General features: G+C 40.1%; 1 protein-coding gene across 2 annotated transcripts in view; it reads left to right on the plus strand.

Annotated features, from left to right (window-relative positions):
* LOC146317344 (TSC22 domain family protein 2-like) overlaps positions 1-20,528 on the plus strand; it is a 34,365-nt gene extending 13,837 nt beyond the window's left edge. The window contains exons 2-4 of one of the 2 annotated variants that reach the window (XM_084731396.1): positions 2,920-2,994; positions 17,460-17,511; positions 19,166-20,528. In XM_084731396.1, coding sequence (XP_084587522.1) covers positions 2,920-2,994; positions 17,460-17,511; positions 19,166-19,531 — 493 coding nt within the window. In that variant the 3' untranslated portion in view covers positions 19,532-20,528. The remainder of the gene's footprint in view (positions 1-2,919; positions 2,995-17,459; positions 17,512-19,165) is intronic. The other variant, XM_084731397.1, reaches the window with a different exon arrangement.
* The last annotated feature ends 2,307 nt before the right edge of the window (positions 20,529-22,835 follow it).

Below are 22,835 nucleotides of genomic sequence, written 5' to 3' on the forward strand. Positions count from 1 at the left end.
GGTGGGACCTCCACTGAAACCAACACAGGATGCCTTTGTGATACCTTAGTGCAGAAGGCTGTCATAACACTTCTGTCTTCTGTGTAGTTTCCTCTCGCTTTTCGCTCTCTCCCATTTTCTCTTCTCGCGCTTTTACTCTCACTTCCTTCCACACTTCACTTAAGGCCACTGCGGCTTTTCTCGTGCTCAGAGAGTTAGCAGGGCTATTAAGAGGTTCGACACCGTGAAAGTGAACCTTTGACGCGGCCACTGTTTTGCAGCGCAGGCTGAAGGAAAAACCATGTGTCATGCTCCAGTTACATGTGTGACATCAACCAGCAAGAATGCACCAAAAGGTTATTTCCGTCTGCTGCCAGGTCATACGTTTGCTTTGGGGCAGTGTCGGGCAAAGCTTGAGCATGTGCAGGTTCTGAAAAAGAAAAGGGATTTTTGTGTGTGTACATATCTGGTGGGTTACTCCCTCTCTTTCTGTCCTCCTCGCACACACACACACATCTGGGTTTATGAGGAAGACAGCAGTGCTGAGCACATCGACTAGTTGATTTACAAAGAGGGGCTTTCATAAATGGATATTGACATGTCACATTTTGGAGTTACAAAGAGAGCCATTGAGAGCCGAGTGTTTGCTACTTGAAAACAGGGAGCGATGACTCCTCCAGTTCTTACCTCATTCATGAAGAGGTTGCTGGACTCCGAGTCATCTGACCCCGATGATTTCAGTCCGCTGGCTGGCCTGCACAGAGCTCAGAGTTTTCAGTGAAAAGGAGAGGTTTTCTGTGGAGGTGTGTGCCTGCCACGCGTGTGTGGAGGTTTTTCTCGCGGCACAGCCCGCAAAGTAAAATTAAGCAGAGGCATAGGAGGAGGTCTGTGAGAGTGTTTAGTCATGAGGTAATGTGACAAAGGGAGTTTGTGCCAGTGATTTCTAGGAAAAGAGCCTTGGCTGCTACAATATTCACACACATGCTGTAAATCAACTCCTCATTCCCCTGTGCTCTCTGTGCGTGTGCGTGTGTGTGTGCGTGTGCGTGTGTGTGTGTGTGACTCTGCCTGCGTTGGCTCGCTCCTCTGTATGAGTATTTGTGTATGTGTGCATATGCTCATGTCAGTGTACGTTTATATCTGTGTAGATGTGGGAGACAAGCAGTTAGTTTTGAAAGGTACAAGCCTGGAGTAGATTAAATGAGTGTGTGTGAGTGTGCGTGTGTGCGCGCACACGCACACAAGTGTGTGTCAGGGTCAGTCTGGGGATTTCCTTTCCCCTTCCCGAATATACATCCTTGGCATAGAACACAGTGTACTTGTAGCTCACCAGGAACATGGGAGGTAATGTTAAATTCCATAATGTGACACTATGTGAACCAAAAAAGTAAACAAATGTAACCTTTGAAGCGACAGTTCACCACAAAATTAAAAAAACATATCTTCCTGTTACCTGTAGATCTCTTTATCCATCTAGATAGTTTTGTTGTGAAATGCCAAGTTTTGGAAATACTGGCTAGGGATGTAACAATATATCGAATATCGCAATAATAAAATGTCTCAATACCAAACTGGACTGTAATGATATCTTCTGCGATATTATATGGTAAACTCTTAAATATATGTTATTTTTATAAAATGACTGCTATTTACTGCTGCGTTGTTTTTGTTTTACAATAGTACATACACACACTGTTGAGAATTAATGCCAATTTGTTACACATTCTCAAGTCATGGCTGGTCTTTAACTTTATTTTATTGAATTTTATTAGAATTTTATTAAAGAAGGAAAGCGGGAGCTGTTTAAGTTAAAGGAAAAACAAATTATTATACAAACAAGAAATGCTCATGAACTTTTTATCATATCGTTACATCACTTCTCTCCAATACTGGGGGCGTCTCAATTTGAATAATAACTCGAAAATCGATTGAAATTAGCTTTCAGTTTTGTTAATCAAAATCAAAGGCAGAATTGGCACCTCTGACGGTCTTTTTTCTCCCCACCCCTGCATACTTGTGGTGCATCTCGGAAGGAAAAAAGAGACACAGCGAAGGGTATCGGCTGTTGATACGATATCTTTTTGGCGAAGAATTTGAACCATTTATTCAAGATAATCGACAGACCTTGCTGTGAGCAGTTTCATGTTGGAACTACTTTATTTCTTTGGTAGAATCTACTGCAACAGTTTTCTTTCACCATGGAACTGCTCACAACAAGTCTGTCGATTATCTTTAGTAACCGGGTCATGATTTCTGGAAAGAGACGTCACTGTTGAGTTTTTTTAAAATGGAAGATTTTGGCTCTTTGAGCATCACAAGTCAAGTGCCATCTAGTTCCATTATGTTGGAGAGAAGGCAGACATATCTCAAAAACTCGACAACTCACACCAAAACAATCCAGATGGATAAATAGCACTACACACCAGAGGGAAAATATATATTTTGGATTTTGCAGTGAGCTGTCTCTTTAACCCTGAATGAAGCAGTAATTTCTCAACACAGGTAACAACTGAGAAGAATTCCAATTTCTTAGCTGTAAACGAGAGGTTATGGCTGATTTTCTCCCCCTTTTTCCACACTGTGTGTTTGGCTGTGTGATTGATGGCTAACATATTGTAGGTGAATAGCTGGAGGGGAGGTCCTTTTAAGTTTATGAAGCTGTCTCCACCTTTGAACATACCATTCCCTGTGTTGAGGTCAAGACTCCCTTTCCCCAGCCCCTTCTCTTTACCGTGTTTGAATGTCACATATGTTTTATTGAAAGAGCCTTTTCACCAGCCAAGTTGACTGCTTGATACGAGCGAGGGCGTTCTCTGAGGTGGGGAAGAAGTTACGTAAGGAAACATTTCTAGGAATCAAAGTTTGCGTCTGCTTTCACTGTTTCAGCTCTTCAATATATCTCTGTCTCCTCTCTCTTTTCCCTGAATGTGGTTGACACAGGAACCCCTCCAAGGCTTTCTACCAGGCCTTCCAGTCTGGCAGCAGATTAAGGGACTCAAAGGCCCACAGTGATAGGTACAGTACTATACTGGATTGGACTGGACAGGCCTGCAAGAGTGTAACAACATGTGTGCAGTGTTCAGTAGCAGTGAGCTTTGCTTTTCTCCACATGCATGGATTGAGTTTGGAAACAAAGTGTGGCAGCAAGCACAGGATTGGCCAATAGACTCTCAACAACACCTCAGTGTGTATCTGTAATTTTCTTTCAGCTTCTGATGCTGTCTTTGTCACTCTATGTGTAACAGTATATATTAGGGATGTGCACGGTTAGTCGATTATAAGATTAAACGTCGGCTCCAGTAATACTAGTTGTTAAAACTATTTATCAGTATTTTATTCATGCTCAATGCCCGTTAACTGTTGCCTCTAAGGTGTCATGCCATTAGCCGGTGCTGCAGCCCCATCAGACTGCAGCTCCTCTTGCCCTGGGCATATGCCCCGATGACCCACCCAACCCCAGATTCTGTTAACAGCGAAGTCGAACAGATGACAGCTCGTAAAACCGGCGTGGTTTGGCAGTGTTTCGATTTAGAAAATGGAAATGGGGTTGAATGTAGGCTGTGCCAGAAAAAACTGTCGCATAACCCCTCCACATGTGACCACATTGAGCACAGACGTGGACATTAACCTGCAAGCAGAGCAGGCTGTCAGCTGACGTCAACTCTGGGTAAACGATGCTGTTAACCCGCAGACACTGCGATTCTTTTTGGTCTGGGTTTTGGACTGTGGGTTGAAAAAAACTGGTCATTTCCAAAGCTTTTTATAGACACTTTAATGATAAAATTTATAGACTAATTGCTTTATAATCAATGATAAAATGATTGAAATAAAAACAAATAATAAATTGATTGATGTTTTTTCCTCAATCAATCAATCATGTAGTTTATAAAGTTTTTGTTAAAATGTTTTGTTATAAAAGTTTTAGAGGTGTCTTGTTTTTTCTGACCAACAGTCCAAAACCCAAAGTTATTCAGTTAACCATGATGTGAAAAATTGCTGGATATACATCAACCAATATTAGGTTTAAAACGTATTAGGGTTATGAATTAAAAAGATTTTATTGATACCAATGCCATTATCAATTTTGTGTATAGGTCAGATACTTGGGCCGTAAAGTTGTTATAACATCAGATATTTACCCTCGGAAACAGATGGGACACGGTGACACTCGTCCGTAGAGTGTCAGATACACGCCGTTCCTGGAAGTTAAGCCCATATTGCTTAGAAAGAAAATAGAAAATTTCTACCGGCCTATCATCAAATATCAAGTGTTGAAATTCTGCATGGGATGACCTGCCCTACAAATCTTGTTCTCCAGATGTAAGAAAAAATGTTCAAAAATGGTCAGTCTCACTGATCGTGAATCATATTCTAATATCTATCAAACTAATCGCAATATAATTTTTTTAAACATATTGTGCTGCTCTGCAATATCATTAGAGGTGCTGTATCAAAAAAAAAAAAAGTTGAAAAGATGATCACATTGTACGTTTTATAGAGATGGACAACATGAGAGCTCCCCAAAACCTGAAACATCTCGATCGCTGCCTGGTGGCTGGCTGCAGTGTAGATCATACACCCCGCTCCCTCCATGTTAGCAGACGGTGCCAAATTTCGATACCTGGGAGTGCATGTGGGTGAGAAAGTATCTCAGAGTATAGAGAGAAATATAAAGAGGAGTGAGTTTAGAGCGAGCGGCAGCTTGTTAATTTCACAGTGAGTCAGTAATAGTGAGCCAGAAGCTGTCGGAAGTTTAAAGTTTTAAAAACTGAACATGGACAACAGTGGCTGCTGTCTGTGTAAAGTGAAAAGCAAATCCATCGTGCATTGGTTGTTAGTGGACAACAAAACTTTAAATGAGGCATCGACAACTTTGTGTGATTAACTGGCCCGTTGGATGAGCTAACTGAGCTGTCTGCTGTGAGAACTGTCTTGGTTGACTGAGCATTTAGATATATTTAGATATAGCATATAGAGATATTTAGTACGCTGCAACACTGTGTGACATTTATAAGTTTGTCTCAAACCTTTATATGAATGAATTGCAGAGCATGCAGTGTGAAATATTACAGCATGTAAGTACTTAGGTGGTAATGACGACAATAACATGACAGGAAAGATATGCCATGTTTCCAACGCGACACAGACTTAACATTGTGATGACGTGTTTTTTTTCTTGCCTCTAGGGAAGTTTTACAAATAAATTACAGGTAAATAAAACACCCATGGATCATCATCATTTTTACAGATGTTAATGTTATAATGGTGGTGTATGCGGGGAAAATGCTTTCTGGGCTGCTGGAGAATTTTTTTGCTGCAGTACCGCAAGTGGCCACTGGGAAAAATCAGAAGCAAGGCTGAGCAGCGCCGCCAAGTCGAGGTTTTAGTGTACGTCTACGGTGGATCACTACAATGCAGAATGTGGGTCCAGAATGGAAAATAGCAGCGCTCGTATCTGGAATATGTTGGCCTCATTTTTGTACAGTTGGAGCAAGTGGAGACACGTTGTCCATCTGTACTTACAGTTAGTGGATGATCAAAGCTGAAACAGGCGGTTTTGGTAATGATTATATCGTTCACATGAATTTTCACTTCCTCGTAACCTGGTAAAACGGTCTGTGCACAACCTTTCTATCTGCCTGCACATGTTGCTTTCAGTATGAGAATCCATTATAGTCTCAACATCCGAGGGGGTAATTTGTTTAGTAAAATGTTTTAATGCTTTATAGAAAACGGCCAAAACTGTGAAAATAACACAGTTGTTAGAAATGAAACATTAAAACACCCTCCAAACATGCAGCATTCAAGTGAATAAAGGAGGCTGATGTCTGTAACAGAACTTAAATAACTGCCTGGTTTCTAGTGCAGCACTCTCTCTGTTACGTTTCTGTCAAATGACTTTTATTCACGGTCACATTTTAAATTTATCACTGAGCCTCTGAACTGATGAAACGACACTTTAGTGTTCGGCTCACGCAGACACTTGGTGACAAGCAAAAACTGTTATCGAGGGCCTTCAACATTTTCATGATGCCCTTTTACAAAAATGAAAAAGGGAAGCACATGAAACCATATCTGAGTGACAGGAAATGAAACTACTTTTAGAGAAATATACAGCTGACACACCATCACCAGCCACCGTGGGACTGCACACACACACTCACACACACACACACACACACACACACACACACACACACACACACACACACACACACACACACACACACACACAAACACACACACACACAATAATTTCAGGCTATTTGCTGCCCTGGTTTATAGATGCAAACGGGTAAATAAACATTGTAATTTCACTATCTAAACTGAGATGTGGGTACTGTTATTACCTAAAAACTCACCATCTGCTTTATTTTTATCCACTCTCAATGTTGCCAGCTCTAGTTGCCCAATTTAAAGGGACAGTTAAAAAAAAATCATATTTTTCCTCTTATCTGTAGTGCTATTGGGAGAGATGTCTGCCTGGTTTCAGATATAATGGAACTAGATGACAAATGAATGATGAAAAATTACATGCAAAACATTTAACAGCAGTGTCTCTTTCCAGAAACAATGACCCGGTTATTCAAGATAATCCACAGAGGAGCAGTTTCATGTAGGAAGAATCTACTAGAACTACTTTGTTTCTTTCAGACAACAAGTTGTTCCCAAATGAAACAAGGTCTGTGGATTATCTTGAGTTAAGCGGGTCATGATTTCTGGAAAGAGACACTGTTGTTGAGATTTAAACACCGCAAGCTGAGTGCCATTTAGTCCCATTATATTAAAGAGAAGGCAGACTTCCCTTGGGCTCCAAAACTCTGCAAATAACACCAAACAATTCAGATGGATAAATAGCTCTACAGTTAAGAGGAAGAATATGAATTTTTTGCTTTATGGGCGAATGGTCCAATTTAGGTGATTTCCACTGTCAACAGAAGGCAGCAAAGTGGTAAAATGGCACAAATGGTACGGTTATGGGCCCCATGCTTCACTTCTTTTTTTTTTTTTTTTTAATGGTGCTGTTGTGGATACACGATCTCTGCTAAGGGCTGCTTTTGTCTCCATGGAAGCAAAGATAACCAGGGCTTTGTTTGAGACTCTGCGCTTGGTAGGTCTTGGCGATGGCCTTTGGCTCTGACCCTTAATCAGTCTATTTTATTCAGGTTTATTTGGGATCATGTCTGAGGTTCAAAACAAACAGAGCAACGGCGCTCACAGATGAATAGGCGTCTTAAACAAGAAGACTATTCATGCGCAAGCGCCACCAATATTCTGTTTGTTTTCATGCTCGCCATGACCTTTCACCCAATAAAGGCGCCCAGATAAAATCAGAGAAGAGGTTGTGAAAGTGAAGATGTCCTCAGCAAAAGAAGACACGGACTTAAAATTTCTTACACATCCTTTTCAGTCCCTGTATCAGAATAATGTTCAACCACATGGCCAGATAATAATATAGTCAAAATGAAATGTATATAAAGCAACTTACAATATGTGAAGAAATACTCCATGTGTTATATTCAGGTTTGTTTACAGGGAAATGTTTCTGTCTCAGCTAAACTTCCCCAAATGACAGTGCAGAAGGCTGCAAATAAAAGTCCCCCACATGGGCATCCTCGTGGCTCACTTGGCACATGTTTCTGGCAGAGGACCTTTTGTACTGTGTCATCCTCCCCATCCCTCTTTTTTTTTTTTTTTTTTTTCCTCCTCATCAATCTGGACTTCACAATTTCTCAGAAAGAAAATATAAATCTTGCAATAAATCATGCCTGTTGAACAGCGTTTTTGAACTTTTTAGAAGTGCCACATTTGGAAAAAAAAAATGTGTGTGCATAGAAAATGTCGAGGCCAAAGCCCAAAGTGACGTTTTGCCCTTAACCCAAAAATATTCACTTTCAATCATATATTATTTTAAAAAATTCCCACATTTATTTGCAACTTATGTACATCTATCCCCAATTTAGTCCCCAGTGTTAGAATAAATAGGTACACACACATCATTTACTCATCCATTTACCTGCCAAAAATACCTTTTGTATGGTTTTTTAAAAGCGATTTATATTTGTGTTTTGTTTCAACTCATCACCCAACCCAGTCCACCCCGCACACTGAAATACACAGACTGGTCTTAATTGTATGAATGCATTGTTTTTAAAATTAAATTCTTTTCTTAAATTATAACCCCTCTTCTCTGTCACAAAACATTTTTTTAATGTTAAATTAAATTTGACCAGATCTCTGAATTTCAACGCACATGACAATGTGAGCAGCTGAAGTCAGAGCGTTTGGATTTTTTCTTAAAAAAAAAAAAAAAAAGACTCAAAATGATTAATCAATTATCAAAACAGTTGGCAATTAATTTAATAGTCAATTAATAATTGTAGCAATAATAGTATGTATACACATTTGATATGATTGAAATTAAAACATGCTCTGTATACTTGTTGATTTTACTGCCACTTAGCTCTGCATTACAAAGCTACATGCTTTGATGGAAAAATAAGCTCTAGACTAATAAAACTTGAATTTACATCTTAAGATTAGAGGAATTTATGTGTCACAAATGTTTAGTTAAGATTGACTTATGCACCTGTTGTCCTTGGGCATTTGATCAGGCCTCGCCTCTTCAGCTCTCGACTTGCCTTATCATGTCTCAGGCCCAGATAAATAGACTCAGGCTTTGTTTTTACTGCGTTGCTGAAGGAAACCTACTGCTCTTAAATGTGCCGACAGATCTGCCAGAGGCGAGGAATGACAACTATTGGATGTTCAGATGAGTTATTCGCCCTCGCTGCTGCACTGTTGCCCACGCTCCGTGTGAGTGTAAACTTTCCTGCCTCTAATGGACTTTTTATTGACATTCGTACTTTACAGCGAACACTGTATGGGAAACACCAAACTCTACCCGCAGCTTATAAATGTCGGCCGTGTTAATGCAAAAGGTGAAGTTTACAGAAGTGTTGGTTGCATAATCAGTGGCAGACTAAGTTCAAACCCTCATTAGCATTCTGTTTCATCTCAGCCCAGCCCTTAGCCCTCCGGGGCTTGACCTTACATCAGCAGTTACACTATTTACTGTTTGCTTTGTAACGCTGGAGAAACAGGAGACGGCTTTAGCATGCATTCTGCATGTGTTATATTGAAGTCAGGCGATCTAACAAGTTCTTGGCTTTGACATGAGATCTAGAGGCTTAAACAAGATCATGTGTGTCAGGAGCAGCGCTTTAACCAGGCATGCACTCGCTCTTGAGCCCCAAAACACTACTCACTCATGTTGTGGTTTCCAAAAATCCCCTCCACCCCCCCCCCCCACCCCAGTGCCAGTTTTTCTTGGAAGTTCTACTTGTGGCACCAGATGGTGTCCTAATATGGCTTTGACTTGATTGTTATTCCTTCACTGTAACCTTACAGCTGAAGTAAAGAGTAGCCACCCCCAAATGTCATGACTTAACAAAATCATCTTTGGCTCCAGGAAGCACAACTACAGTTTATCATCCACGTCTTGGCTCGGGGCTCTGTGAAAATCCAGCTCACACACTTTGAGAAGTATTACTGCATTGTTGATGTTTTGCAGTCTCCATAGTTATAAACCCATCAGTAGGCTGTCACATGTCCTAATGACAGTGCACCAGGGGAGTTTTCTTCTCTTCTCTTTCTGTGGTTTGAATCTCAGTAGAGTCAGTACATCGCATTGTTGCCTCCACTGAAGCCAAATGAACAAAATCCTCAAGAGTGAGGTAATTAGGCCAAGAAACCAATCCCTCCAGGATCTTACAGACTAAAATGCCTGATTTCATGTCAGCTTTGCTAAAAAATTGTGATGCATGTTGCAACATGTTTCAGTGTTTTTCATAATGAAATTGTAGAAGCAAGTGAAAATTGCAAAAGAAAAGTTTTTTGTTTGATTATTCATTAAAAATCAAAGACATCTTACCAAAAAAGGTCACAATCACAAAAATTCAAACAAAATATACTTTCTTTGACACCCTCCAGGTGCACGTCTTCATTTACAAAGTCAGTCAAAACATTAAGTGAAAAATTATAAAATATAGAGTTGCAAAGAGCATTAATAAAAATGTCAATAGCAATGACAAACCTTGTGTTGTTTTGAGTGCCTGTGACAAAATAAAAATGCAAAAAAATCAGTTAATAGAGACGTGCATGTATAGATGTTTGTGCAGGGGGCTGCTATGATTGGTGGAACTCAGGGAAGCAATTACGTTCCGCTAAATTTGCAGAAAAGTTGTGATGATTGGACAAAATTGCAAAGACGTACGATCGCAACATCACAATTTCCTGGAGGGACTGAGAAGCTATAACACAGTATCACTGTCAGGCATAGATGACAAAAGAGGTGAAATGATTATTTTATTTGTTGACTAGCAGAATATTTGCAACTATTTTGATAATTTATTGATCTGTTTTTGTTAGTAAATAGGAGTGGGAACCTCTTGACACCTCATGATTTGATTCAGAGAGCTGTAACGTGATTGTAAAAGGATTATTGATGCATTAAAGGTTTTGGATTTCTATAGATTTTTTTCTTGCTATGTAATTACCTGCTACTTTTAAATCATAGTGTATTCATAATGATCCATAATTCGTTCAGTTAGACACATCTTGCATACTTTGTGGCTCTTGTCCAGATCCCTGTTCTTTTCATTTTCAGAGAAGAAGCCAAAATGCTTCCGTACCAGGGTCAGGAAGTTCACGGGAGCCATGATGACCATGGCCAGTGTGCCCCCTCAGCTTAGCCTTATGCCCCTCAATAAATTTTATGCCTTGTGGCCACAGTGGCCTCGCCCCCACTGCCCCAGCTGATTTCATCATTTTATCCTCTGCCTCTTTCTTGTCAATACGGTTTTTAGTCATCGGTGCTTTTTGTTGAGATTCTGATTAGGTAACATCAAGTGATACGCTGCACGTACAATCCTTGGTGGATTGGATTTGGAGCCTGATATGAACTGCTGGAAAACTGGGCGGGTTAAGTATGATGCAGTCGTAGCGGAGACGGAGCGTTCGGGATGCGCTGTGAAAGTGAGTGAAGGAATATAGACAGGAGTGTCGACGTGATATAAACTTTCTTTGACCATGAAGCCAGATGTTGCTCTACAACACCTATTAGCTTTACTGTACTGATTCATAATCTTTCAAAAGAGAAAAAATATATTTGGGTTTTTGTTTGAATAGCATTTTTGGAAAATCATAATTGGCATTTCTTACTGTTCACATGAGCTTTGGGCCTAAATTTCCCTTCGCCAGACATTTCCTGGACTTTTTTTTGGCTCCTTTCTCCTTTAACCCAGGGAGCGTCTGCCTTTTGTTGTCAACATCCAGAAACACTTTTGCGTGAACCCACCTAGAATCTGTCTCCAGAACAGCTGCCTTTACGACGTCTTAACAACTGCACTTATTCCTAATTTTTCCCATATGTCTCTCTATCTGTGCCCTGGTTTGCTTTGTTTGACTTTGGAGCTCTCATTAGTTAAATCATGTAAACCAATCAGTCATGGCTGAATGTACGTCTTTGGTAGGACAGTCCCTCTTGATGTTCAGCTGCTCAGCCACATATTCAGCTTACACATGTTGTATGGTGTTGATGGCTGCACAGTTAATCAGAACATTATTGAAATTGCAATGCTGCTCTAATTTTTTGAAAGTGTGTGACAAAGCGGCATTATAATGCATATGCATACATATATGTCATCTTTGAACTGTTGTCTTTTTTCCTCCGGATGTCCCTACTTAATATGCAATCTGTAGTTGAACCGAGTTGTTTCTGCTGCAGGAGCACAAGACAAACGCAGCTTTATATTTTGACGAGTCCTACACTGTAAGTTGATCAGTTGTTTGTAACTCTGTCATTTGTCTGTCAGTGTAAAGCTAAGCCTTTATCCTAAAAACAAAAAGCCCACTGCTCTGAAAATACACACTCTGGAGTTTGAGTTCAGTGACTTCCTGCCAGACACCATTAACATATTGCCCAGTTTAGCCGTTATAAACGTCTGCTACTTCTAAAATATTATGAACGATTTTATACGACTCCTTCCGCAAACTTACAGCATTAATTCAAACTATAATTAACATGAAACAAGTGAACAATAACACAAGTAAATAGAGGTTTTGCAGAACCTGACTGCAGCATTGTTGTCAGACTAGCCTGTATTTCAACTCTGCCTATTTCCTTGATATCTGATGACATACCATCGTCATTTTATGATGTATCACAGTAAATATATTGCAGATTTCTCCTTTAAATGCCCAGGTTGGATAGGTTGGCTAATATTGGTCCATAACTGAGTAGAAATGCAGTAGACCCATACATGTGCATGAAACACTACGTACAATATGTTGTACTGCTGCAGAGCATGTTTTTGTCTGTACTGTCTGAAGTCACTGGTGAAGCAACAAGGGTGTAGTCCAGAGAGTCTGTTCAGGGTCTGTACTTTATAGAGTGAGAGATTCCTCTGGGCACAGGCCTATTGAAAACTCCTGTTAGGGAGGAAGACTATAGGGGAGCCTGTGTGTGACGCCTCGTATAAATTAAACACACATTCTGTACAGGGTGAAGCTGAGGTTGGTGCAGTTTTTTTGGTTATGTAACCGCTCGTGGGGGGGGGTTTGTCACATAATGTGGTCTCCAAGGGGGGGAGAAAGAAAGAGACACTAATGAGCGAGCAGTGACAGCAGAAATGTGAATTCTTGTTCGAAATTCTTGAAGTTATGGGTGTGTGTGTGTGTCTATCTGTATCAGCCTGAGTGACAACGTGTGTATTTTAGTCAGCGCGTCTGCTTTGTTCATTGTGTGATGTACTTGCCTGCAGCTCGTGTAAGACGTTGTCGTATCTGACAGAGATCAGAGGCAGCGGTTGTAGGACAGGGGGATATGAGTGACAGTGTTTCGTAGCAGCAGAGGTATGGAGAACATTCCTTACCAGGTCCTGCCCGCTGATAACAATCTACTGAGTGCTTCCGCTGGCCTCACACACATAAATTGGATGGTGTTGAGAAACAGAACATCTTGTCCTCATCTTGTCGAGAGTCAACCTGACGTTTAACATTTACAGGCATCGAGAGCAAATCAAGTGAGACGTTCTGCCAGAGGTGGGAGTAAGTCTCACATGGACAAGTCTGAAGCTGTTGTGGTGAGAGTCAGTCACATGAAATTGTGATGATGCCCCTGTTTTCACATTTAAATCAGTGGTCATCACTCATCATTGAGTTTTTTCCAGCAGTTGTTGCAGCAGCTTACACCTGAGAAATCTTACGACAGTTGACATTTTGTCACAATCAATAACAAACTGCAGTGGAGCCACTGAAGGGGAGAGCATGGATGGTCAGGGGAGAAATACAGAGTGAGAGAAAGTTAAATGGATGTGATTCATGTCGGGTGAACAAACAAGCAAGAGTCTGTTATGATAACCTGCCCTCCTGTCCAGGTCACTACTGAACAAGAGATTTTTAATCTCAGTGAGGTTTTACCTGGTTAAATAAAGGAGATATATCATTTCACTAAAGTTCATCTTTTGTTAGCTTGGTACTGCAGGGCTCAACATTAAGGTTTGCCCACTTGCCCAGGGCAAGTAATATGCCATGTCAGGCAAATAAATCTGGCAACTCACTTACCCAAAAGGACAAGTGGTTAAAAAAAAAGAGTTAAACTATTAAACTATTTTGATAACCTATTAGTGGTTAACGTAATTTTTTCATGCAGCCTCTCAATAATCTGAATATCTTTGGATTTTAATCAACAACATGAGACATTTAAAGACCTTTGGATGAACATTTTTCATGATTTTCTGACATTTTACAGATGTTTCAGCCTTAATTATACGCGACAATAAACTTTAGTCTTGTTGTTGTTTGATAACCACTGATAAATAAAACGATTTGTCCAGGGGCAAGTAAAAATTTACTTAGGGCAAGCAGATTTGTGACCCACGTGCCCGACCGGAAAAACATGTTGAACCCTGTATAGATATTGTAGGGAGGATGAACCGTAATGACTTTGTTGATCCCAACTGTTCTTGTGGCACCACGCTGAGGTTTTGTGTTAAATGACTCAACAACTTTTGGATGAACTATCGTGACATTTGGTTTAGATATTCAAAGTTTTTAATAATCCAGTGAAATTTATCCACATTCACTGGACGGATTGGCACTTAATGTAGGCAAGTATACAATCAGGGGAGGAGTTCTGGTTACTTCAGGAGGTCATATTTTGAAGTTTGGTTTATGAAAAAGAAAAACAAATGATGTATCAGTCTCAGCTTTAGGCCTTAAGACTGTTCATCTTGTTATTAATACTTTTCCGGTCCTGAATAATCCTGGCTGCATGTGGTTTGAACTCATTTGATCCATCAATAATATAATTATGAGTTTCATATATAGTCTTGACAAACTAACATTTCCCACAACTGTATTGAGAATATTCTGATTTTGATGCAGGCCAGTTTGGATATTCTGAATGTAGCATTTTCTGATTAACACACATGCGATCCGCCGATATTCACATTTTAGGAGAATTCTTTGGACGTGTGTACGGTGCAAGAAGAATATGATTCTCAGTTGGGGATTTTACCGCAGTTTGCGACACATGACCTGCACACGCCTGTTTACTGTCAGCTGCTGTGTGCGTTGTAAACAACCCAACCAGGCAAACAGTTTGCAAGGCGGGGGGAGAAATTCATGCACAAAACAGAAGCCCACGTTTCTGGTTGGAAGGAGAAACACGCCCACTTTTAAACATTATGAAACACTTTGATATCTGCAGGTTTTCATTGGAGTGAAAGAGGGAGGCTGCGTTTGAAAAAATTTGAAAAAATACTGTTTCGAGACAAAGAAGCAGAGAGGCTCCAACCTGCCCACTTTTTTTATTATTAGGAATATTAGTAGAATATTAATTTTCATTAACGTGTTAACAGCTTAGTAGGACTATATTCTGGAAGAAGAACTGGAAAAAAAACATAAAATGCCTCCATATGGCTCATCTGGTGTAATCCAAGTCTCCTAAAGTCCCAACATGCCGTTTGCACACCGTCACACCACACACACACACAGTTCAGACAGTGTGCACGTGAACGTGGCTCCAAGCTAAAGATCTACAGTGAAGATTCAGGTTAAAAACATGGTGGAAATAACATCTTTTAGTCAGCTTGGCATGTTGGGGCTTTGGGAGACTTGAATTACACCAGACGATCAGTATGGAGGCATGTTATATTTTTTTTTCTTGTTGTTTTTACATTTGAAAACTGGTCACCATTCACTTCCACTGTTTGTGAGATTCTGCAGCACTGTTTTCCTGTGAAACTCCAGCAGAGTTTTGTGGACTAAAAAAAACTAAAACTTAACCCAATCTTCATTCAACATGAGGCTGAGTAGATAATGACTGAATTTTCAGTTTTGAATGAACTATCCCTTCAATATGTATTGATTATTAATCGATTAATTGTTTATTAGTGTAAGTTGAGGATAATGCACAAAGTTAGCAGCCTTATTTAACACCTAGTTGTAGTTGTCGGTTTAGTTAAGTGACCTATATTAAGCTTGTCATCAGTGGGCCTCCGTATCGCCCTGCCTGCAGACTGTTTCAGTCAGTCGGTCAGTGTGAAGCGGGCGGAGCAGAGATGTCAGTTTCTCCGCCTCCTGTCAGCTCCTCTCGCTCCTCCACCCGCCGCTTCAGGTTTCATTATTCTAAATGTGGTCACAGATACTCCGCTGAACCGTCTCCGGTGCTCTCCGGTGCTCTCTCCCTTTTTTTACTTCCTCTCCGCCGCTGTAACACGGATGTAGTTCCAGCAGCAGTCAGCGGACATGCCGTGCACCTTCTCCTACAAACCACCGTGCTGCCCCGGGGACCCGAGCCGGCACGCAACCGGCGACCCGCTGCTCTCCTGCCGGACACGCTGCAGGTAACGTCGCGGTAACGTTACCGGGAGACGGTCACCGGCGTCCTGCCCTCCCGGCCTGCAGCGCGAATACAGCAATACATATACGATACATAATGATGATAACTGATCTGAAGTCAATATTTAATAAACGCGTAGAGTCATCAGTGTTTTATTAGACTCAGTAGGAGCGTTTGTTTAAAGAGACTAACTTAAAATTTGCAAAAATCTTAATGTTCCTGAAGGCAACACCAAACTTTTTTGATGTATTTTAATCATAGCATATCAGACAGTTATACTAAAACTTTATTCTAAAATCTGTAGGGCCTGATGGTGATATTAGGGAGTAAAATAATTCTGATATCAATATGTCTGCAGATATTCTTTATATAGTGTGATCCTTCAAATGTGCTAGTGACAAAAATATGTAAGGGAGGCAGGATATTTTACAATTTAACAATAAACTTTATGGTAAAAATGACATACATAAACTTTAATCTGTATTTTTAATAATTTAAAATAATTCTAATAAAAATAGAGCAAAATATATAATATATTCAACTTTATGAATGAAAAACTGATTAAATCTATACAAAATGCTGCCTATAAAGCTAACAAATAAAAACTATTGCATTATCTTCTGTTAAAAAAAAAAAAAGCTTCAATATTGGACAACATATACGCTGATATATCTGCGATAGGCCAATGGCTCTAAAAATAAGAGTTTTAAATGTGCTGATAAGTCTGCAGAGATCTGTGAGATACATCTAATTCGTGATGGATTTAAGTTTGTTGGACCCAGACTTGGCTTGACACCAGAATTTTAAACTTTTATTTAATACTAGCATTAAAAAAAAGTCCTTGGCACACAAAAATTCTGCTACAGAAAAAGAAAAACTCACAGAACATTGTCTGGATTTGCTGCAGCAAGCATTGTTTTTGTACCTTTCATACTATTGACGGTTAGTATTGTGTTGTTGTAAACGTGGTATTGAAAAGCTATAGAGGTGTCGATATTTTTGACAGCCGCAGTTGGACCAAAGAAATGGGGTCATCATTTCTATACATTCACAGATGGTGTAATCTGTTGGTATTAACAGTTTTGTGTTTCTACCTGTTGGGATTTCTGGCGGTCTCTGGAGACATTCCCACACCGACACTTCGACAAACCGATGCATTATTCGTACCAACTCTGACTGGCCGCGTCGCCTGCAGCCCGGCTCGTCTCGTTCTCCCGTGCCCTCAGTGACCTGACCTACATTGGAGCTCTAATGTACATGTTATGGCAGAGCGTGGCGACAGGTTATTTTATATGATCTGCCCTAGATTCCCGCGGTGAGCCGACGGCGGGTGCTTTGATAAATTGAGCACAAGTGTCTTGTCTGCCTTTCCCGAGTTTCCGAGTTTTTATTTCATTGATTGTGTTTCCAGTTAAGTTCATTTGTGGGTTTTCCAGTGTTTTCTGCTTTTGCCATCTGGTGAGGTACAAAGATGAGAAAGCAGAAAAAAAAAAGAGTCTGCTGACAGGAGAAAAATAACTTTCCACAGGAGATTAATTCTAACATTATCTTATCTGTTTTTTCTGTCTCACAGGGCCTCGGGAACCAATGTTGCTGCCATTGATAATAAAATTGAACAGGCAATGGTGAGTAATCCTTTTACCATCGATCATACACTTCTCTGAGTAAAGTTTTGTCTCACTTTTCGCTTTAAAATGTATGAAGTACGGCTGCACTTTTATTTTCATGATTTGCATGTTTGCCTAAAAATGGATTATCAAAATAGTTGACAGCTACTTTTTTTTTGATCGACTGATTGTTGCAGCTCAGGTATTACAAAGGTATTCAGTTACATGGAAAGATCAGAGTCTTTCCACACAAACACTACTGTATCATGACACTGAATCCAAGTCATCTGGGTTCTGCTTTACACGCCCGTCTTTACATGTTCTTGCTTTTAATAACTATAAGGTCTTCGACTGAGTTGCACCAACAAAGATAAATTAAATCCAAGATTAGCTGTAATCAGAGTTGAGAAAGTTTAAAGTGAGTAAATTCAGACTCAAAATAAAGCAGAGCTCTGTTGCACAATTAAAAAACTGTCAGTTCAATTAATCTAAATTCAAGTGTTGTAGGGACCTAGAAAGTATAAAAGGGGAGAAAAGGGTTAACTTTCTGCTGCTCTGTATTCCTTAACATTACATTGTTTGTCAGCTAGTTAAAAAGGAAGTTTTCCTCGCCAGGATCGCCTTCGTGCACAATCAGGTTTAAAAAGAGTTCAGTCTGGACCTGCTCTCTGTGAAAAACGCCATAACTTTCTTATGATGTGGAACCAGCTATCTAAAAAATTAATAAAATGTTACATTGTTTGCTTGTTAGATAAGATAAGTTGCATTGTTTCAAGTTCAGTGTTCTAGTTTTCCTGCACTGATGGTCTCTTATTCCAAAACCTTTGAGAAAAAACTTGTTAAATTACACGCAGAGGAAAATAAATTTTGGGAAAACATTTTTACAGTTGCCGTCTCTCTCCAAATACCCTATAAATAATAAATAATACATAATAAATAAAGAGGCAACACAACTGTCCAACTATACAACAATCTCTTGTATGAAAATGAATGTGAAAAGAGTTCTGTTGCTACAAAATAAAAGCATGGCCCTTGGGACAAAAAAAACAAACAAACAAACAAAATAACAATCTTGTTTGCCAAATTAGTGGAGTAATATGGCCAAATAGTACACCATTAAAAATGAACAACAGCACAGTAAAGAGACTGTTTTAATGGTTCAGCTGGTGTGAAATAAAGAGACACATCAGAAAACTGGGCTGAGTCTGTCCCTTTATTATCTGGCAGTCCATCTAAAGAATAATGCAGCCATTTTAAAGCTTAAAGAGTAAATTTAAAGTAAACACTGGATCAAAGTTTACATTTGAGTTTAAGGTTTTAGTGCAAAAGAATTAAATGTAATCTAGGTTTAGAGTAAAAACAAAACTGAAGATTAAAGAGAGCTTTAAATTTCATCTTGTTTCATCTTGTAATTTAAAGTTAAGCCTCGATTTAATCAGGTTTTAAGATGAATCTTTGTTGGTGCAGCTCAGCCTTTATGTTTCTGTTTGTCTTTAAGCATGAAGAAGCACTGAAAACAGCTAGAATGAAAACATGAACAAGTGTAGCCTTCAGCATCGAGCTTCACTCTGATGTCCTTGTCTGAACATGATAAATCAGCCTCCTTGTGACCGTGCCGCCTCCGGCTCAGGGCCTATATGTTGTTTCATGTCACGCTCTTCATCCACTGCAGGACCTGGTGAAAAGCCATCTGATGTACGCAGTGCGCGAAGAGGTGGAGGTCTTAAAGGAGCAGATCAAGGAGCTGTACGAGAGGAACTCTGTGCTGGAGAGGGAGAACGCCGTGCTGAAATCCCTGGCCAACAGCGAGCAGCTGTCCCAGCTGTCCGCCCAGTCGGCCGCCGGCTCGAGCGCCGCGCCTCCCCAGCAAGGACTCAGCCAGCCTCAGCAACAGGCCCAGCCTCCCCCCCAGCCTCAGCCGCAGTCGCAGTCACACCCCCAGCTCCAGCACCACCCCAAACCCCAGCAGCTCCAGACTCAGCCTCAGCTCGATCCCGGCCAACAACAACAACTGCAACCCAACGTCACCTCCGCTTGAAGTGCATCTGCCCTGCTCCACACGGGGCAGGAAAAAAAAAAAAAGAAGAGCATCTTCTCTACAACTTATTACAATTAGTGTATGTGAAATTAAAAAGAAGAAAAAAAAAAACTTTGTCTTCTTAGCCACCAGCTTGACCACAAAGTACAGTGCTTGTGTGTGTGAGTGAGTTAGCAAGTGCGACTGTGAAACGTAAGTGTGTGTGTGCATCTGTACTGTGGGCCTTTCCAGTGTTAATGCAATCATCAAGACAGAGAGAGACGGAGAAAGTGTGTGTAGAGTGTCAGGGAAGGTCACGGTGTTGTTTCTGTTTTTTTCCATCTTGGCTGTGTTCCCGGATCGGTTGACTGCTGGGTCCAAGCTCGCGGACATCAGGTGTCTCGTCTTGGACCGGGCCCGAGCCAGGCCGGCCTGCGACCCGACCTGAAACCGTTGAGGGTGTGGAAAGGGGGACGGGGTTCACCTCTTCATAAGGGACAAATGAGAGTGATTGTCAAAAAGAGAGCGATTATTTTTTTAAACGAGAGATAATTGAGTGGGTAAAGGGGTATTTTTAGCCTTGCTGTTTCATGTTGTAAAGTAAGAAGTGGGAGAGAGAGTCTGTTGTTTTGTTTTTGTTTTTTGTTTTTTTCGGAGCGCCACACCGCTGCCGTTACTTTCACATCAAGTCCAACCCTCGCATCGGTCTTTTGAGTTCTACTGTTAAGTGTTTTTATTTATTACGGGGCTGCTATTTTCACAAATGAACAATTTCATGAAACCTGTTTAACAGTAAGCCCAGTGACACGTTTCCTCTTTTCTTTGACAGTGTTTCAACAGATTGACCCACACTTCCCAGAGGCAATGCTTTATATTTGTTCAAAATGTAGGCAAGACAAACAGAAACAAAAGAAATTCTGACAGACGTTTAACACTAACTCAAAATTTTACTCTGCAATTGCCAATTCATAGCTCAAGTCAAGATCCAGAATGAATGTACATTTTTGTATAGTATAAAGTATTAAGAGCCTTGATGGGTGACTCGTCACCCGTTGACATCAAATCTGAAAGTGAAAGTTTGGATTGTTTGAGGCGGGGTTGTGTGAGGTACTTATCAACAGTCAGTGTTTTAGCTGCAGCAGATGGAGGTCGGCAGGTCCAGGAGAAGCAGAGAGGGCCACCGGCTGCTGTGGACGGGATCAACAACAAAAGGTATTTTAGCGACTTGAAAAAGGTCCACCTAAAAAAAAAAGATAAATGTTTCAGTGTACACTATGTTTCGAGTATTTTCAATGCTTTACTTTGCCATCAGAAAGCTTTTTTTCCTGCAGAGAAACCACGGTTACATGACCCAAGTGCAACTTTATCCAAACCAACCAAACCCCATAGGTGAAATCAATCATTTTAACTTACAGAACACAGGAGTTGCCAGTCTATCACTGCCTCCATATGTTAGTTAGTTTGTGGTATTCTTTGACTGGAGTGAATCCAAACTATCCTTTCGAAACACAGAAATCACACAATAACACAAACAAACAAAGAGATCGAGGCAGCGATCAGCGATTCCTTTGTTCCCCAAGGTAAAATTGCTGATTTTTTCCTACGGAGTTTGGTTGTTTTCGAGAGAGCTGTACTTAGCTAATACAACCACGGTGTCCCACTGCAACAGGCCGTCAAACCACAGAGCAGCAACAATCAATTATTAATCGCCAACCATTTTGAGTCTAAATTCTGATTTCAGCCTCTCAAACATTCTCTGGTTTCTGTCCTCTGATTGTAAACTGAATGTCTTTGGTTGAGGACGTCGCCTTGGGGTTTGGGAAACAATCATCTATATTTTTCACCATTTTCTGACATTTAATGGACCGTAAAACTAATAGATTTATCTAGAAAATGATCAACAGGTTAATCGATAATGAAAATACTTGTTAGTTGCAGCCCTAACAGCAAAGTAAAGCAGCAAAAACTTTCTAAAATGCAGCGTACAATTAAACTGATAATGAGTTTTTCAGTAGGTAAAATACCTTTTGTTGCTGAGCCTGTCCACAGCAGTTTGATGCACAGCGTCTGTGCTGCTGCTCCTCTCTGCTTCTCCAAACGGAGGGCGTGTCGGCCGCCATCTGCTGCAGGTGACACACTGACTGTCAATAAATGCCTCGTGGAACCCTTCTTCAGATAAACCGAATTATCCCTTTAACGTGAGCCTGGAGAAGGCATTGGATGAAGTTTCAATTCTGTTGCTAGTTTTCTCTGAAAGTGAATTAGTGTTGCCATGCCCCCCCCTCCCCTCCTCCTCCTCCATGTTTTTTTTTTTACCCCTGATGTTTTTCCTGAGGGGGCCACGGGGGGGAAAGCTGTGAAATCATTCAACCTACTTTGTAACCAAAGATGCAAAGCTGTGTAAATTGATTATTTTTAAATGCACACTCATGTATTTTCTTTTTCTTTTTTGTTTTTGTTTTTTTTGTTACTTCCTCCTTCACAAAATATTTTGTTGCTGTTCAGCATGTTCTGCATGATCTGTAATCTTCAAACCACTTTCTTACCTCATTTTTATTCAGCACTCTTATTGTAAGATAGTCTGTGAACAGTGTAAATGGGGAAAAATGATGCAGAGCAGAGTCGGCAGAGAGGAAAAAAAAAATAACCTAGTGTTACTGACACTAGTCACAGAAAAATGAAGTGAGCCATGTTTTGTTCATTTAAATGGTGTTTGAATTTCATATGCCAATAGTTTTGTTACATTGCAAATTTTAATGTATTTAAATAAAAGCAATATTCAGATTCCAAACTGTCTGATTCTTTTGTAACAAACTGTTTTAGTACAAGACATTAATGTTTTAGTTCCAGAGGTGGGAAGTAATTAAGGACAAATAATTACTTTACTTGAGTAGATTTTTCATGTCTGTACTTTTTTGACACCTTTTTACTTTTACTCCTGACATTTTAACTAATTTCTTTATACATTTACTTTATACTGCTTACATTTTCAAAACAGGCCTGTTACTTTTATGCTTTTAATGCATTTGAGGGGAATTATTTTTATAACTGCACACCGACTTTCTCAGTCTCAATGTCTATATATATATCAGTACATCTACTTTTCCCAGTCTGATTTTTTTTCCTGAAGTATCTGTACTTTTACTTGAGTAAAGAAGTTGTGAATCTGTCTCCTTCAGACATGTGAAGCCTTTTTCGTTACTGTTAAACAATGTGAAATATGCGCCAACTTCAGGAAGCTCTAGATAAAACTCTGAATGTGAGTGGATCCTCTTTCTAACATTCATAAACCCAACACCAGGATACAGTGACACACATGCAAAGA

Source organism: Lutjanus erythropterus, chromosome 12 (assembly GCF_056507025.1).
Source record: "Lutjanus erythropterus isolate fLutEry1 chromosome 12, fLutEry1.hap2, whole genome shotgun sequence".
Classification (NCBI taxonomy): domain Eukaryota; kingdom Metazoa; phylum Chordata; class Actinopteri; order Lutjaniformes; family Lutjanidae; genus Lutjanus; species Lutjanus erythropterus.